This window comes from Archocentrus centrarchus, chromosome 8, assembly GCF_007364275.1.
Source record: "Archocentrus centrarchus isolate MPI-CPG fArcCen1 chromosome 8, fArcCen1, whole genome shotgun sequence".
Classification (NCBI taxonomy): Eukaryota; Metazoa; Chordata; class Actinopteri; order Cichliformes; family Cichlidae; genus Archocentrus; species Archocentrus centrarchus.
In genome coordinates, this window is record NC_044353.1 from 3,383,129 (window position 1) to 3,399,968 (window position 16,840).

Sequence of the window (16,840 nt, forward strand, 5' to 3'; positions counted from 1 at the left end):
GTGTTGGTCTCAGTGTGGTTAACAGCAGTCAGCAGTCCAATTAGAAAAAGCTCATTTCAAACACTTCATGCAGTTCATCTTCTCACCAGCAGAGGGCCACAAATCACCATCAATGAAGACTTCAAGGAGATGTTAGTGACATCAGAGCTGCACATCAACATCTGATCAATATGGAAGTTCATGTTTCTGTCATTGGATCAGTTCAAAAGCACAAAGCATGCAAATGTGCTCTTATTGTGAAAAGGTGCTCCCGCTGAGAGCTTCCTTCCTGTCCTGCTTCCATCACAAATGAGTCCAACAGTAAGAGCATGTGGAGAGGTTGGAAAAATGGCATTAAGAAAGAGAAATCAAAGATTTGGATGGATTTGAAGGAGCTCAGACTTGTTGAAAATGCAGAGGAGCTGGTTGTGAAGTGAGCGTCAGAGAAACACAACATCCTGATATTCACTGTGAAGGATCCACTGTGATTCACATGTGGATCCTGGAATAATGGCAGCTTCCATCTTTAAAGGACTGAAGAGGAAGAAGTTTACAAGGAATCATTGAGAACAGTTTCAAACATCAACTGATTGAATCCATGAATGTGAAAACGTGTTTGTGAGTGAAAGAGACAGACATGTACAGACTGAACTATCTGTTCAACAGTCAGAGTGTTTCTCTAACAGGAGGACGCTCTTTACACTCAGCTCAGCACACACACACTGAGGAACCATACCAGACATAAAACCCAGGATAAAGAGGTTCAGTGAATGTGGTGTTGAAGGTGTGGAGGTGGATCAGAGTGTCAGAGGAGACTCTGTAGAAGGACAGAGTGCCAGCAGGACAGTCCACATACACTGCTACTCTGTTAGAGCCAGAGGAGGAGGAGGAGGAGGATGTTTGTCTGTTATTGTGCCAAACACACAGAGGACCATCATCAGAGCAGCTCAGACTCCAGGACTGATCATTCCATCCAAACACACAGTCTTTACTGCCTCCTTTCCTTCTGATTCTTCTGTAACTCACTGATATATAAACGTATCCTCTCCACTCGACCTCCCAGTAACAGCGACCAGTCAGACCATTTCTACACAGCAGCTGAAGAAGAACATCAAACCTGTCTGGATGATCAGGATATGACTGAACCTCCTCCACACATGTCACCTTCCTGTTGTTGTCAGACAGTTGTAGGTTTGTGTGTACTGTGTTTGTGTCGATTGTGAGTTGACAGGAATCTGATGGAGAGAACAAACACAATCCAGCTGCAGTTATTGATCCATCATCTGTTCATTGATTGACACTTTGATGATGACTCCTGACATCAGAGATGTGAATGAGTGATGTGACAGTTTGAAGATGGTTGAATGTGTGCTGCTTTGTTTTCATCAATCACATTAAAAACACACTTACACTTCCTCAGACCTGGGCTCAGCCATCGCACTCCAGCAGGCTCCGCCCTGAAAGGAGGAGGGGGGGTCAGAGGTTATTTCCTGTCTTCCTCTGAGCGTCTGCGTCTCTGTTTTCTACATGTTTTTGTTCTGGCTAATTTCCCTTTAGGGCCGATGAAAGTGAAGCTGCGAGCACCACGAGGGATGACCGCATCATTGAACTGTTCTCAGATCAGCATCAAAACCCTGCAGCTGCAGGTCTGACCCGGCTACAGGCAGAGGCAGTGATGGCCAGTGGGAGCCTGTTTGAACCCTTTGGAGTTCATTCTTTGAAGCTTTCAGTCTGGATGTTGTTGATGAGAAAGAAAGCATTCAAATGCAGCACTGGTCTCATCAAACTTCTTCTCCATCATTAAGTAGACGAAAAGAAGTGACAGAGTCACAGCTGTGCTTCAGAGGCACACACACACTTGAAGATGTCTGACCTTTGAATATGACAAGTATAGGAAAATGATCCATCCATCAAGGAGATCAGATCCTGTGGATTAGTCTGCAGCACCATCAGATTGTTTTCCTGTTTTTGTCTCAAAGTGTCCTTTATACAGTCAGAAAGGCACAAAAGTCAAGAGGATTTAACCCAACAGCTGAAATGATGTTAGAACAGAGGATGTCCACGTGTTGGGCTCTTTGTCTTTCAGCAGTGCTTCACAGGATCTTCCAGTTACACATTGTTTTCACACTGGAACAACATTTGAATCTTCATTTGAACATCAATTCAAAATGATTCATTGAAGGGAATTTGCAGCTTTTGTCTGATAGGGCTGCAACTAACGACTATTTTGATAGTCGATTAGTCATCGACTATTGAAACGATTAGTCGACTAATCGGATTATGAATCACATAATTATGAAATGACACTTATTTAGCTATCAGCTTTTACATTTAGCATAAGGTTATTCAAAATGTGGTAGTAAACACACGGAAGATGGATACTTCATTCAGAAATTTTAATCAGGTTTGCTGCTGATATAAATTTAACGGTCCATTTTTCCAACCATAAAAAAATATAAAGTACTTTTTCGTCCCTGTAAAACAAAGTTGGCACAGTTTCACCAGTAGCCCTCATGACTAAACATGCCGCTGAATGCTAGCCGGTCTTTAATTCTGAGGTCACTGCCGGGTCCAAATGCTCCTAAATAAACAGCAATGGCATAAACAATGACTGTTCACTATTAAATATGATTGTAACAAACCTGATTAACTGCAGCCATTTCTGCTTCTCTTTCTCATCAGTAAAATCACAGCTGAGTGTTTTTTTTTCGTGTCAGATCGGTTAAAACAACCAGGGCCACAGCATTGCGGCACATTGATCACGTGACAGTTTGGACCCGGAAATGGAATTCTATGTCATTACTTGGGATTGCCCACGTGTGAAGCTCGCCAGAGATAGACGGACAGGAAGACGTCTCACTCCACTTCGAAAAATAACGGATCCAAGGTTTGGGACAATTTCACACTCACTCCGTTTTTTTAAACGGAGTGAATGAGCACGTCTAAGCACGCCCCTGCAAAACATGCCCCTGAATGCTATTGCGCATGTGTGACGCTCGCCAGAGATAGACGGGCAAGAAGATGTCTTACTCTGTTAAAAAAAAATCACCAGTAATAAAAAAACGACTATTATCTACAATTAAATTCGTCATCAACTATTTTTATTGTCGATTATTGTCGACAATGTCGACTAATCATTGCAGCGCTACCAGCTGAGAACTTAGAAGATCTGCAAACTGCACAAGGTTGTTAAAAGACTTGAAGCTGGAAATGAGCTCAAAATGGAAAACTGGCTTTGAAATCTGCGACTACATCACGCAGAATAATCACACCAAGAGGAACAACTTCCTCTGTGGAGCTCTGGGGTGGAGCTCCATGACTAATGTTTGTGTGAGAGAATAATAACTGTGTTCTAATCTCTGTACAGAAATATTGGGATCACGGGTTTTGAATGCTGCATTGAGGTCTAACATGAGATCAGTCCACAGTCAAAGGTCATACGATCATTAGTAACCTTCACTAGTGCTGTTTCTGTGCTATGATGAACTCTAAATCCTGACACTACAGGGAATTAGTGTCATCCTCTGCAGATGGTCCCTGAGCTGATTCACAACTGTAATTCAGTGCAGTTAAATTCAGCTTCTATTGGTTTGCTGCTCTCTACTCTCATTTATACTGCATTTTAATATACATTCAGAAGATGTCAGTTCTCATGGATATATTTTGCTACAGAAAAATATCTGACAACACACTCAAGCTATTTCTCAAGCAATGGTTTTGCACGGCTTAAATTTGAATTCTTGTCTGACAAACTCTACATTCACATGTTATAAACAGATTGTGCTGAGAAATTAAATTATTAAATAATAACGTTAACTCTCAGAGAGGAAGTCAGAAACCACTTAGTGTCTCATTCAGCTCTTTATTGGTACCATGGTCTCATAGACAGTATACTGAATGCCACACACTGCTCCTATTGGCTGCTTTATGTGCTATTGTAGGGTCTTTACCCACAATACAAAGCGCCTTGAGGCGACTGTTTGTTGTGATTTGGCGCTATATAAATAAAATTGAATTGAACTGAATTGAATGTGTGACCTCATTCTTGAAGGGGCGGGGCCAGCAGCCATTTCATTTAAAGCTACAGACCCTGAAACAGACTGTTAGACCTCCAAAGCTGGGCTGTACAGGTTTGACTTGGGGAAAAAAAACCTGAATAATAATTTTAGGCTGAAACTTGAAATACACATTCTAGGGATAAGTAAGATTAACATCGGAATGTTTTAAAGTGATAAAATACAGGACCTTCAGGGTTAGATAAAAGGTCATTTGACAAATCATGTTTGAACATGCAGCTGTGCATGAGTAAGCCATTTATGCATTGATAAAATTCATGTTTTAAATGATCATCTGTGGAAAAGACTGAAACCTGACCTGCGAATTTCCAGTGTACTATGTGGACTCTTCAAGCCAGCAGACAGAAGCGTCAGTCCTGAATCCTGCAGGTCATTGGTACTTAGGTCCAGCTCTCTCAGACTAGAGGACTGTGAGCTGAGAACTGAGGACAGAGCTTCACAGCTTCTCTCTGACAGCTTACACACCCTCAGTCTGAAAGATAATGAACACAATAAATAACACTGCTGTTAAAGTGTATTCATGATGCAGTGAGGAGCTGCTAGATTTCACAGTATTTAGTCTTGTTTAATGACTGGCTAAAATCCTTACAGCCTTATAGTTAAACAAGTCAGAAATGTAGCAGTTTCCTGTGACTTGATTGAAATACCAAAAATACAAATATAAATGGATGAATTAGCTACAGTTATTATTGGATATTTTTGTTATTTAATGAAAAACACAATATCATTTGATCTGACCTGAGAATTTCCAGCATACAATGTGGACTCTTCAAGCCAGCAGACAGAAGCTTCAGTCCTGAATCCTGCAGGTCGTTGTTACTCAGGTCCAACTCTCTCAGACTAGAGGACTGTGAGCTGAGAACTGAGGACAGAGATTCACAGCTTCTCTCTGACAGGTTACATGCGCTCAGTCTGAAAGATAATGAACACGACAAATAACACTGTTGTTAAAGTGTATTCATGATGCAGTGAGGAGCTGCTAGATTTAGCAGTAATTAATCTTGTTTAATGACTGGCTGAAATCCTTACAGTCTTATAGTTAAACAAGTCAGAAATGTAGCAGTTTCCTGTGACTTGATTGAAATACCAAAAATACAAATATAAATGGATGAATTTCACTTAATTAGCTACAGTTATTATTGGATATTTTTGTTATTTAATGAAAAACACAATATCATTTGATCTGACCTGAGAATTTCCAGCATACAATGTGGACTCTTCAAGCCAGCAGACAGAAGCTTCAGTCCTGAATCCTGCAGGTCGTTGTTACTCAGGTCCAACTCTCTCAGAATAGAGGACTGTGAGCTGAGAACTGAGGACAGAGCTTCACAGCTTTTCTCTGAGAGGAAACAGCCACTCAGTCTTAAAGAAAAAAAAAAAGATAATTTTAAAGACATATTATGTTTTTTTGGTTTAGTGCCCAATAGCACACATACACTAATGCATAACAGTAATCATAAACTGAAGGAGCTTGGATAAAGAACACTGCAGTGATTTTAAAGGTGACATAATCACCTCATTTCCAGCTCTAAATTTTTGTTTTAGAAGTTCATAGGTTGAAACGGGGTCCAGAGTGGAGCGTTTTAGAATCCCACTGGCCTGCATTGTTGTGTGAACGCTTGAAACCAGGGTGTTTTGAAAACAGGTGACTCGCACATGCGCACTATGGTTGCGACGGCCACAGTTTTCCACGCGCGCGCGAATTGATAAACAGTACTCGCGGATTCACGAGTGCTTCTTGTGCTTTTCTTGTGTTTTTACCATTTTGTAATTCAGCGTTGTGTGCAGCACGATCCAACCTCATCGTCAGTCCACACAAAAACTCTCACATTGGCCGTTTTGTAAATATGAACAATTTGCCGCGCTTCCTACTGTGTTCCTCCACGCATGCACGTCTTGCGTAAACAAGCTTTGCAAAGAAAAAAACGCCAACTTGTGGCCTGGCATGGGAACTACATCATTTTCATCGTTTCATGTGTCATCGTGTAAACACAGATCATTTCTGAAACGCCACCATGTAAACGGAAGGCTGAAACGCATCAAAACGACACAGGGCCTAAGCTTAGATTTTAAACAGTTGAGTTCAGTTTGTCAGAAACTGCAGAGCTTCAGTGATATGATATGGAGTGATTTCATGGGTGAGGCTTGTTGTAACATATATAACGAGGAAAATCACACCTTGCCCTGAGATTCTGATGAGATTAGAGGGGGATGAGTTACACTGGTCGATGATGGCAAAGTGGTAAAAATGTGGGCTCTTCTGTGTGGATGTACTCTTCATGCTTTAATTACTTTTTTCTGGGAGCTCTGGGTTCACCAGAAATCAGAAAGGTTAAAGCTGAATATCTGGGCCAAGGTCACTCTGACTAAGGAGACTGTAACTCTGTAGTTTTTATTTTCTGGAGGAAGTGAAACAGGAGGGAAAATACGTTAAAATTACATTTTAAATAAATCATAAAAATAGATTTGAAAAATGTGCAGAATGTTGTTTAATCAGCTTAAATACCTTGATCACATAAAATATCTTTGGATTTGATTTAGATTGGATTATTTTTTAATCTTCTGTTTTTAGAGTTAGGGTGGATGGACTGAACCTCGTTGCTTGTGGAACAATCACTGACTAAAACTGGAGGAAGAGTTTTTGGAAGGACTGAGGAGAAATCTCATGTTAGTGTGGGTCTGTTGTCCACAGGTTCAGTGTGTTGGACGTGGGTGGTTAGATCAAACTTATTTGAGCTCCTTAAATGTTTAAAGTTTGTTTCCTTCCTGCTCTTGACCGAGACGGTCGCATATCTCTCTCCCTGCCCTCCCCATCTCTCCTGCTTGCTGTGAGAGCGTCTCTCACACACTGTCCGAACAAGAATAAGATTGAAGCAACATGGATCTGGCAAACTGGGCCCTGAACACCATCGATCGAATTTTTTCCACTATGAGATCAGGGAAAGGGGAGCCTGCGTGTCTGAGTGGAACAGACCCAGTTGGATATGTCATCGATTCTTGGAGCTCGTGGAGACCTGTGTGCTTCTCAGCCTTGGAGATCGAGGACGTGGAAGACGTCTATATATTCGGCTATTTGGTAGCGGTATCTTCTCTGTTTGGGCTCGGTGGATACCTGATTTACTGGGAAATTAAGAAAATCTGGGCGGCAGTTCGACATCTGCAGAGGCTGCTGACCCAGGTGGATGGGCTGTGCAGGGCCATACAAACTCAGACTCACAGCCTGTTGGACCTGAGCCGTAAAGCGGGCGAGTAGCCCAGCTGAGAACGTGCTCGCAGGCGAGAGGGGTTCGACCTGGAGATAAGGTTCGGTTCTGCACGGTGAGGACGGTAACTAATGAATTTGGAATATTGGATTACTGAATAGGTTCCCCAGTGAGACTGAAGGCTGTTGGAAAAACAAGCAGCCTGTTCCAAAACAACATCTGCATTATCAGGAATTCGGCTCCCGAGCTGGCCTTGGGCTGGTAATCATATCTCTCCAGGACTATGTGTGACGGTCGCCCCCCCCTACCTTTTGTGTTTTGTGAAGCTGGATCTGGTGTACCACGGCCGCTGATGAACTTCCATCACTATCAGCGAACTGTTTTGGCTAGGAGCTGGCATCTGGCTCCACAATGCCCCCACCCTCTTGTCTGCATACCCTCCTGCCCTTCCCTCGCCCCACCATATTGCTATCCTGGCTTTAAATATGCAAATATGCTTTGCTAAGGTGGTTTTTTGGACCCTGGTATGGTTCTCACTTTGAGCACTGTACCAGATGACTTTTTTTTAACCTAACTACCCCATGATGTGTGTTGTTTTCTTTTTCTGGGAACTGTTAAAGGTAGCGCTGCAAGTCGGCTGCATGACCTCAGGACACCTGACCCCCCGTGTTGTGTTTATGTTTGTTTGGATGGGTGTTCTGGAACGTGCTTTTCGTTGTATACATTGTGTACAATGATAATAAAGTTGAATCTAATCTAATCTAAAAAAGTTAATCCAAGCTTCAGTATTGGAGCCTAAAATGTTTTTAAAATATTAAATCAGAGAACTGCATAAAAACAAACATTTTAATTTATTATAAAATTATTCAAATCAGTTTCCGCTGTATTATAAATGAAATGATTTGTGGATATATTAGGGTATGGATCTGTGCTGGGAGAAACTGATGACTTAATGCTGCCTGTAATCAACATTTTAAGAATAGAAATGAGCACATATTTACTCACAGAGCTTTGTTGGAGGCTTTGACCACTGGCAGCAGCCTCAGCAGAGCCTCCTCTGAAGCAGAGTATTTCTGCAGGTCAAACACATCCAGATCTTCTTCTGATGACAGTAAGATGAAGACCAGAGCTGACCACTGAGCAGGAGACAGTTTATCTGTGGAGACACTTCCTGATCTCAGGGACTGTTGGATCTCCTCCACTAGAGAACGATCATTCAGTTCATTCAGACAGTGGAACAGATTGATGCTTTTCTCTGCAGACAGATTCTCATTGAGCTTCTTCTTAATGTACTGGACTGTTTCCTGATTGGTCTGTGAGCTACTTCCTGTCTGTGTCAGCAGGCCTCGTAGGAGACTCTGATTGGTCTGCAGTGAAAGACCCAGGAGGAAGCGCAGGAACAAGTCCAGGTGTCCATTTGGACTCTGTAGGGCCTTGTTCACAGCAGTCTGATGAAGAGCTGGGAGTTTTGGTTTGTTAAATAACTGAGACCACATGGAGGTTGTTTGTTGTTCTTCCAGCAGATTGAGTCCAGAGTTGATGAAGGTCAGATGGACATGAAGAGCAGCCAGAAACTCCTGAACACTCAGATGGATGAAGCAGAACACCTTGTCCTGGTACAGCCCTCTCTCCTCTTTAAAGACCTGTGTGAACACTCCTGAGTACACTGAGGCTGCTCTGATATCGATGCCACACTCTGTCAGGTCTGATTCATAGAAGATCAGGTTTCCTTTCTGCAGCTGATCCAAAGCCAGTTTTCCCAGAGATTTAATCATCTTCCTGCTCTTTGGACTCCAGTGTGACTCTGTCTCAGCTCCTCCATCATACTTGACCTTCTTCACTTTGGCCTGAACCACCAGGAAGTGGATGTACATCTCAGTCAGGGTCTTGGGCAGCTCTCCTCCCTCTCTGGTCTTCAGCACATCCTCCAGAACTGTAGCAGTGATCCAGCAGAAGACTGGGATGTGGCACATGATGTGGAGGCTTCGTGAGGTCTTGATGTGGGAGATGATCCTGCTGGCCTGCTCCTCATCTCTGAATCTCTTCCTGAAGTACTCCTCCTTCTGTGGGTCAGTGAACCCTCTGACCTCTGTCACCATGCCAACACAGTGAGGAGGGATCTGATTGGCTGCTGCAGGTCGTGTGGTTATCCAGAGGCGAGCAGAGGGAAGCAGGTTCCCCCTGATGAGGTTTGTCAGCAGCACATCCACTGAGGTGGACTTTCTAGGGTCAGTCAGGATTGTAGTTTTGTGGAAGTCCAGAGGAAGTCGACACTCATCCAGACCATCAAAGATGAACACAACCTGGAAGTCTTCAAAGCTGCAGATTCCTGCTTCTTTGGTTTCAGTGAAGAAGTGATGAACAAGTTCCACCAAGCTGAACTTTTCCTCTTTCAGCACATTCAGCTCTCTGAAAGTCAATGGAAACATGAACTGGATGTCCTGGTTGGCTTTGTCTTCAGCCCAGTCGAGGGTGTATTTCTGTGTTAGGACTGTTTTCCCAATGCCAGCCACTCCCTTTGTCAGCACTGTTCTGATTGGTTCATCTCTTCCAGGTGAGCCTTTAAAGATGTCTTCTTGTCTGATTGTTGTTTCTGGTTTGTCTGGTTTTCTGGATGCTGTTTCAATCTGTCTGACCTCATGTTCCTCATTGACCTCTGCAGCCCCTCCCTCTGTGATGTAGAGCTCTGTGTAGATCTGATTCAGCAGGGTTGGGTTTCCTGCTTTAGCGATGCCCTCAAACACACACTGGAACTTCTTCTTCAGAGCAGATTTAAGTTCACGTCCACAAACTGCAGGACGTTCTAAATGAATAAAGAAAACCGGTTAATGTTTTACAAAATAGATGTGACTATTTCATGTCCCTAAAGAATGCCTGTTTGAATACATGTTGGTCCATCTATTGAAACATCAGTAAATGCTTCAGTCATCCAGCAGCTTCAGTCTTTAGAGAAATCCTCTTACTGCTCTGCAGACGCTCAGCCAGCTCCTCCTGCTTCATTCTCCTCAGGAAGTCCAGTGTGATCTTCACAAATGCCTCTCTGCTGCTCCTCTGCTCTTCATCCTCCCTCTCTAAGCATTCTGGGTAATCTGGACTCAGAAGCTTCTGGATCTTCTTCAGCTCGTCCTTCACAAAAGTGATGATGTTGTCCTCCAGCAGCTGGAACACAATACTTTATGAATGACCCAATCAGACTGAAATCATGGAGCCAAACATCAGATCCATGTTGGACACACTGACAATCCACTGGTCTCCAAAGAGCAGCATGGAGATGACTGTGAGCAGAATAGATGTAACAGTAGTTGTTGTACATGTACAGACCTGAAATATGGAGTCCAGCTGTGTTTGATGCTGCTGGGCAGACTGACCACTGGGACCCTCTGAGCTCTCCTGGTCCACTCTGTGGAGGAACCATCAAGAATGAGTTCAAGCACAGGAGAATTTTTAGGAGAATTTTTCCTGAGCAAAAGCCAAAATCAAGTCCTCTTTAGGATTATTAGCTGTAAAACATTTGGCTGAAGAAAAATCAGCCCTTTGAGATGATCATCAACTTTAGATGAAGTTCATGATTCTGGCTTCCAAACTCCAACATCTGTACTTTCCTACTTGACTACAGAGCTGCTAATTAGCTGTGACTCAGCTGTTTCCTGGCAGTAATCCATACATGTATCTAAGAGGGTGAAGTCTCAGCTTTTTGGACCTGAGCATAGAGTCAGAACAGGGGCAGGATCCACTACAGGGCCTAGAGAGGTTTGATCAATATAGATATCTGTTTAGGAACCCACAGGTCTGTCTGCTGCTCTCAGCATAGGGAACAGCTTTCTACCAGCAAGGTCACTGCCCAAGATGAGACTGATCCCCTCTGCTGGGAGATAAGGTCACAAACCCACTGACAAGTCCTGTGAGCAAGGCACACTTCAGATAATCAGGATGCAGTGGTGCACACAAACTGGGGTTGGCTCAGGAAGGGCATGCAGTGGAAAAACTCTGCAGATCCAAAACATGCAGACCTGCTGTGGTGACCCTTTGTGACCTTGTGTAACCCTGGTTACCTTTAATGAATCAGAGGGAGGAAAATATGACTGGACCAATATCAGAAATACTGGGTACTGCAGGAGCCCAGGGACTGAACATCAATAATGAGACACCACAATAAACTTTGGACAAAATGTGGATTTAAACACATTTTTAAGATCATCTGCTCCATCTTTCAGGGAGGTTCTCTGCTTCTTCTGGATAAGATCATGTGAGCTGCATGTTAGCCAATCAGCAGCAGCTTCAGTCACCTGTGTCTGCTCAGGATGCATTCAGGTGCAGGATTTAGTGTAGGTCAGCTGTGTTTGGGCTCAGCTCACAGTCAGTGTAGTTCATGTGTGCAGAGTAAGAAGACAGACACACACAGCACACATACAGCAGTAACACAACACAGCCTGTGTGGACAGATGGATGCTTGAAGCCTACAAACATTTACATGGAAAAGCTTCAAATTTCTGCTTCTGTCCACAGTTCAGTGAGCAGAAGATGAACTGATCTCCAACAGGCACAAAGATCAAACTTTAGTTTCCATGTCAGCAGATTAGACTTTGATTTTTATTTGCTGGATTTTCAGAGTGGAGAAAAGTGGAGAGCAGCTTTTGTTGTTACAAGTTTACAAAAACCCACAATAACCAGAGTTTGACTCATTTTGATGCTCAAAGTTTTAGGAGTCAAAGTGAAATCTGTGCAGTAAAGTTGGTGTTTCATTGATTTCACTGCAGAATGAACCCCTCTGACTTTCTACAACATGACTGATGGAAGAAAAAATGAGCCCGATCATCACTTCCTGTTTGCTGAAGTGGATTTTCAGCTCTTTAGAAACCAAAGGCTTGTTTTTCAGAGACAGTTTCAATGGGATTGAAGGAACGACGTGTTTGCACTGCAGTTTCTATCCAACAACATCAAGCAGTTAAATCAAAGAGTTCATGTTACTGACAGCTCACCTCTCTACAGCAGAGGAACGCTGGACTTTAAAATCAATGATGCGACCTACAGACCAGTCACTCTTTAAGGACACACAGCTGGGTTTGGGTCCAGGTCCAGGTCCAGGTTCAGGTTCAGGTCCAGGTCCAGGTCCAGGTGGGTTCCTGTGAATAATGATGCAGCAGTGACGTGAGTGCTGAGCTGTGACATGGAGAAGAGTCATGGACAGTTAGAGATGGTCATCTCACCTCTGAGCTTTGGTCTGGCTCTCATGTTCCCCACACAGAGTGGTTTTAGAGGGAGGGACTCCCTCCTCTCTGTCCTCACACTGATCCATGCTGCTGAATTCACATCAGCTCACACACACTTTCTACCTTCACCTGCAGAGGAAACACAAATCACTCAGCGCTGTTTCCCTCTGACAGCAACAACATTCAGCAACACTTTATTGATGCTGCTGAAATTATGAACAGGCATCAGCGCGGTCACCTATACTGTCCTTCAGGCTCTCAGCCATAGACATATATACACACAGACATATATACATAGACGCTGCATTGAGCGCTGACTCGTACGTCAGCGTCACCGCCATATTGGATGTGGTAAAAGCAGCAAACATAACATGACAGAGATGCTGCACTCTGGTGCTTCGTGGAGCTGTTTGATCTATTTTACAGTCAAACAGGATCACGTGGGATCACCTTTCACAGGTAAGACTGAAGAATTGTTTTTGATTGTATTTGGCCGTTGGAGTATTTTAAAAATAGAATTTGCAGACGTTGCAGTGATACTATGTAGTCCTGCGGTGCATCTCCAACCATGAAATCAATCTAATCTAACTACATTGGCCTGAACTAACGACTCTGATACAAATACAGACTGATTAAGGTCAAATCAGACCTTCTGTTTGCTGCTGTCACCACATGAGGCTGTTTCTGCATTTGTGCTTCTTGGCCCTTGTTTTTGTGTAATATAATAATAATAATAATAATAAAAGTAATAATAATAATACGTTTAATTTATGAAGCACTTTAGAAAAGTTGAATATAGCACTTTTTTGTTGTTTTACCTTTTTAACCATAAAATCTTATTGTATGTGTGGCACCTGGGTGTAGATGGAGGTAGAGAAATAGATGCCCCCCATTTAATTTTTACTCTATAAAAAGGACACATTTGCTTGGGACAAATACTATTGCTCTTTTTGTTACTGTCAAATCATCTAAATGTGTGTTTTGGGTTGATATGTAGTTCCGCCAGCAGGGGGTGCTTGGTGCCTAACGCATTAGCAGCTGACGGCCAGAAGAAGAAGGCTAGTCAGTTGTAATGGCAGACTTTACACCGAGTGCGCTCCGAGAGTAAACCTTTCTCTGTATTTCCACAGTGTCTGGAAAAAATAAATATGTTGCACGGGATCTGACTAGGCCCATCATTTCCGTCTGTGCTACATATGCAATAAAAGATGGATCTATAATTTTAGTATACAGTTTTACTGTTAAAAGAAAATGAAGTGGATCAGTGCCTATTGCAGTTTATTATTTTAATTTATAAAATTTCTTCATTTTTTGCCTTAAAGGTCATTATTAATACTTAAATTGATTTTTAAAAAATCAGTGAATATAAAAAATTTTTAAATTCATAAACCTGCAGATGTTATATCTACATGTCAGGATCTGGTTATTGTCGACATTTATCATCACAGTAACAGCGTTACAAACATCAGCAGCCGTAAACACACAGAAATATTAGAAACACATACGCTGGTTTGATGCTGCACCCTAACATACATATGTGGATTATTTAACATTTTTAATTATTAGAGAAACTTACTTTATTTTTGTGCCTATTATGAAGTTCAGTCCATTCACTTGTATTAGATTACAGCGCAGATCTGACACATCCAATATGGCGGACGCGCTGACATGTGACAGCAACAGCCCCCCCCCCCCAATGCGGCGTCTACGTATATATGTCTGTGGTCTCAGCAGCTACACCGGAAGCTGTTTTTCTCTCCAAAACAAAGCGACAGAAATGTACTTTAAAGAGCAAATATTCAGCGGCTGGATTTGTCGGCACACACACTCTTTCACCGTCACCAGTTAATCTAACGCCAGATAATCCGGTACACTGACCTCAGGCTCACGGCCTCGGTGCTTCAGCTGTGAGTCCGTTACCGTGAACTATGGAGCGGCAGATTTGTGCTGGAACTAAGCTGCACACAGCTGATGTTAGCCAGGAGAACATTCCAGACTGCTTCCATTACCTTCACACGGAGCTTCACACGGAGACGATCAGCAGCAGCAGGAGAAACAGGAAGTTCAGCAAAGTGAAAGTAAACTCAGAGAGGCGTTTGAGGACACCTTCACAATCAGGAGCAGCAGAAACACTCGGTGCTGCGTTCAGGTGCACCTCGGAAACTCCTTCATCTCTCCTCAAGCAGCTGGAAGCTTGTCCAAAGGCGATTCCTTTCTCCTGGTTTTCCTGTTTGTTTGAAACACAAACATTTTGGAAGATTTGACAGATTGTTGGTTTGGATGCTTAAAGGTTTGTGTTGCAGCAGGAAAAGAAGCTGCTGACAGTCACAACATGACTGTCCATGATGACAGTGGAACCATATACCAGTGTGAGGGACCAGCAGCTACTTTTACTGCAGCACTTTACCTGCACAGGTAGATTATTAATGCAGGACTTTGACTTGAGTGTACTTTTACTGCAGTAAAGAATCTGAATCCTTCTTCCAGCACAGCAAATGACTGACAGGCTGATCCCAGGTCAGCTGTAATGAAAACAGCAGTGCAATAAAATCCATCAAACTAACATTAAAGCAGCATTTCATCCTCACTGTGTGTGTTTGGATGAACATCCTGATCCAGAATCAGATTCCTGTCTCTGACCTGAGAGCTAACCAGGACACTGATGATGCATTCAGGTCCCTGCAGCAGTCTGTGGTCTCTACACGAGGACCAAAATCCTCAGGTCCTCTGAAGCTGCTGCTGCTGACCAACCTGACCACATCTGTTTGGTCGGACGGAGGCTCCTAGTGATGGAGGCAGTATTGTAGTCAAGACCGCCTAACCCTAGACAGAGACAAGACCAACACCAGAGTGTATCGAGACAGAGAGAAGACTTTCAGGGTCCGAGACCAAGTCCAGACTGTCAGTTCTTGTTTTTTGTTTGTGAAGGAAGACACCTAAAACACTTTAATTAAAAACTTGAAACATTCGATATATTAAAGAATCAGAAGGATTACATGTACACGGGCAATCGGTACAGGGAGACTCAGGCCTTCCCAGCTAGCTGTGCTCCTCTACCCAGAAGAGCGAAGCCTCTAGCTAGACACAACACTTTTATACTACAAGCACTACCAATTCAAAAAACAGATGGAGAGAGCCGTGATTTAGTCTTGGCCTTCCCTGATTGGTTCGTTCAGTGGTTCATCATGGCTCAAGCTTCTCTCTCCATCCATCCATCCATCCATCCATCCATCCATCCATCCATTCATTCATTCATCCACTTCTGGTGGCGCAGTGGTTAGCACTGCTGCCTCACAGATAGAATACCATCTGGAAGGCCTGGGTTCGATTCCACCTTGGCCCAGGCCTCTCCCTCTCTCTGTGTGGAGTTTGCATGTTCTCCCCGTGCTTGCGTGGGTTTCCTCCCACATTCCAAAGACATGCACTTACTGGGGTTAGGTTAATTGGCTACTCTAAATTGCCCATAGGTGTGAAAGTGAGTGTGAAAGGTTGTTCGTCTTTCTGTGTTGGCCCTGTGACAGGCTGGCGACCTGTTCAGGGTGTACCCTGCCTCTCGCCCTATGACAGCTGGGATAGGCTCCAGCCCCCCTGCGACCCTGAACAGGAAGCGGAAGCTTCTCCAATCAGTACTCTGTAAAAGAAACACACACCTTCCTCCCTCACATGTTCCTAATCATGACTTGGCAGTTTTATTCTACTTAGCGGCAGGGAGCAGTGACCTACACACACCCTTCCCTCCTCAGACACAGATGTTCATGTTTTGGTAAAACCTTTAAGGATAAGATAAACCGTGAAAGCCGTGAAGTTAGCCTGGTGACTACTGGGCTGCCATCTGTCTGCTCGCTATCTAATGTATTTATTTAATTGTCTATTATTTCCTTCAGCCACTGCTTATTAATTCATTTCCTGGAGTATACTTTTATACATGTGTCATTTTATTCATTGAGTAAAAAATAAATCCCAACAAGACCAAGACTGACAGAGGGCGAGACAGAGTCAAGACCAAGACCAGTGCCCCACCCTAATGACACAATGTGAAACATGATCAAAATCACTTCTCAAATTGATCTAAAACATCCACATCCACATAAAAACACCTAGATTTTAAACACTTTTCATTTGCTTCTTTGAACTTTGACCCTGCACCTGTACCGTAACACCTACAATAGAGGAGCAACAAACTGCATCGTAACACTGGCTTTACCGGAACTTGACCAATGAGGCTTCATATGATGAGCCCATTCGGCTCACAGCTGCACAATTTAGCACAAGGCTGCAAACTAACAGCCAGATTTATGAAGATGCTGCAGCAGCATTAACTGGATTTAAAGAAAAGTGAGCACAGTGCACAGTGACTGTGTGGAAGAGGTGG

At 43.2% G+C, this 16,840-nt stretch overlaps 1 protein-coding gene across 1 annotated transcript; it reads right to left on the bottom strand.

Annotated features, from left to right (window-relative positions):
• Positions 1-687: 687 nt before the first annotated feature.
• Positions 688-12,809, bottom strand: LOC115784259 (NACHT, LRR and PYD domains-containing protein 12-like). Its single transcript, XM_030735420.1, has 10 exons — positions 12,763-12,809; positions 12,466-12,492; positions 12,238-12,381; positions 10,580-10,658; positions 10,222-10,417; positions 8,264-10,061; positions 5,244-5,417; positions 4,794-4,967; positions 1,390-1,436; positions 688-1,214 (listed from the first exon to the last, which is right to left on the bottom strand). Exons 1-10 carry the CDS (start codon positions 12,807-12,809, stop codon positions 688-690), a joined length of 3,213 nt encoding a protein of 1,070 aa, XP_030591280.1.
• Between the last annotated feature and the right edge of the window lie 4,031 nt (positions 12,810-16,840).